The 1,393-nt window shown below is 35.6% G+C and overlaps 1 protein-coding gene and 1 long non-coding RNA gene across 2 annotated transcripts; one reads left to right on the forward strand and one right to left on the reverse strand.

The window, feature by feature from the left end:
* Nucleotides 1–276: 276 nt before the first annotated feature.
* Nucleotides 277–597, forward strand: LOC105316218 (uncharacterized). The gene is made up of 2 exons (XR_002190662.1): nt 277–479; nt 538–597. It is a non-coding gene; the product is annotated as an uncharacterized LOC105316218 (long non-coding RNA).
* A 27-nt stretch (nt 598–624) lies between these two features.
* LOC109592973 (uncharacterized) lies at nt 625–1,387 on the reverse strand. Its single transcript, XM_020008259.1, has 4 exons — nt 1,268–1,387; nt 1,061–1,222; nt 846–1,007; nt 625–794 (listed from the first exon to the last, which is right to left on the reverse strand). Exons 1-4 carry the CDS (start codon nt 1,290–1,292, stop codon nt 718–720), a joined length of 426 nt encoding a protein of 141 aa, XP_019863818.1. The 5' UTR covers nt 1,293–1,387; the 3' UTR covers nt 625–717.
* Nucleotides 1,388–1,393: the final 6 nt, after the last annotated feature.

A 1,393-nucleotide genomic window follows, 5' to 3' on the forward strand; every position in this document is an offset into this window, starting at 1 on the left:
TCATTGGAGACAATGAGATATGGATCCAATGGCATAATGAATACAGCACCAGTAAGGATTCATTAGTTAACTTGAAGACAATCTCTCTTTCTTTATCCCTCTCTCTCTCTTACAAAGGTATGATAAGGCTGCATTTTGTCTTGAAGAACTAATCCTTTCCAATCCTCACAATTATATATTCCATCAACGTTATGCTGAAGTGAATATAATACATGTTTCCTATACAATACTATTACTCTTCTTTCTTCCTTTTCATTCTTGTATAGGTGTGCTATACTCAAAATACAACAGAGAGTCTTGAAATTGCACGCAAACATTATGCGACCTCACTGAAACTGAAACCATCTAACCTCCGGTCACTCTATGGCCTGTATCAGACTGCAGTGAGTCTTGGAAGACACTTGAAAAAGAAAGAAGCAAAAGTTAGGAATGATAACATTGCACAGTGGTGCATGTCACAGCTTTTGGAGACCTATCAGGTAAATGTGATGGTATCCTTTCCTCAGCAGATTATGTAAATGTGACTTTTCCTTGTAGGAGAATTGTAACATGGAGCAATTGAAAGTTTTAGAAAATTTCCTCAAGCCCCCGTCGAAATAGGAATTGAAACTGTGCGAATATATATTATAGTTACTAGCAGTTTGAAATCATTAATAATCTTTCAGTAATAATTTAATTTATTGACGTAAGTTCAAAAAATATGCACACATTATGTATTTAAAACAGCTGCCTGCCAACTTGATAAGCCTGGTTAGTCTGTGTTACTGGATCTGAAGCAGTTGGACAGATTATGTCTATTAGAAATGAAAACAATCCAGTAACAAATGGAATGTTTATTCAACTACCATAGTCATGAGAAGGCTGTTGCAATTGCTGCTTTTGCTTCTTATTGTTGATCACAACAACAACCACCAATACAACAATCAGTGCAATACACACAGCAATTATCAATGATAGCACTGTAATAATTGCAATAATAGAAGCTGATAGACTTTGACTTTGAGTATCTATATCATATTAATAAGAGCATTTATTTATTATTAGTATAGGATATACTAACTAGATGTATTAGCAGCACAGTAACAAATGTATTGGTCTGGTTGTGATCCCAGGGAGCAGTCAGCAGTACCACAAGGGTTTGATGCTTCACAGATGTTAGTCAAAACACAACTAGTGCAGTTAGCTGATGGAGTATATCCTCTGTCACAGGACAATGAACAAACTAGCTAAAACATAAACTTTCACTGTTTTTAACATTCTTACTTACGACATAAACAATTATTGGCACTCATACTATAACCTGATGAACAGGCTTGACAGCATCCAGTAGCATCACATCTCTCACAACCAGGCTGTGTGCATGGATGAGCTATAGAAACAATTAACAATACAT

Source organism: Amphimedon queenslandica, unplaced genomic scaffold (genome assembly GCF_000090795.2).
Source record: "Amphimedon queenslandica unplaced genomic scaffold, v1.1 AMPQUscaffold_3313_Cont24690, whole genome shotgun sequence".
Taxonomy (NCBI): Eukaryota; Metazoa; Porifera; class Demospongiae; order Haplosclerida; family Niphatidae; genus Amphimedon; species Amphimedon queenslandica.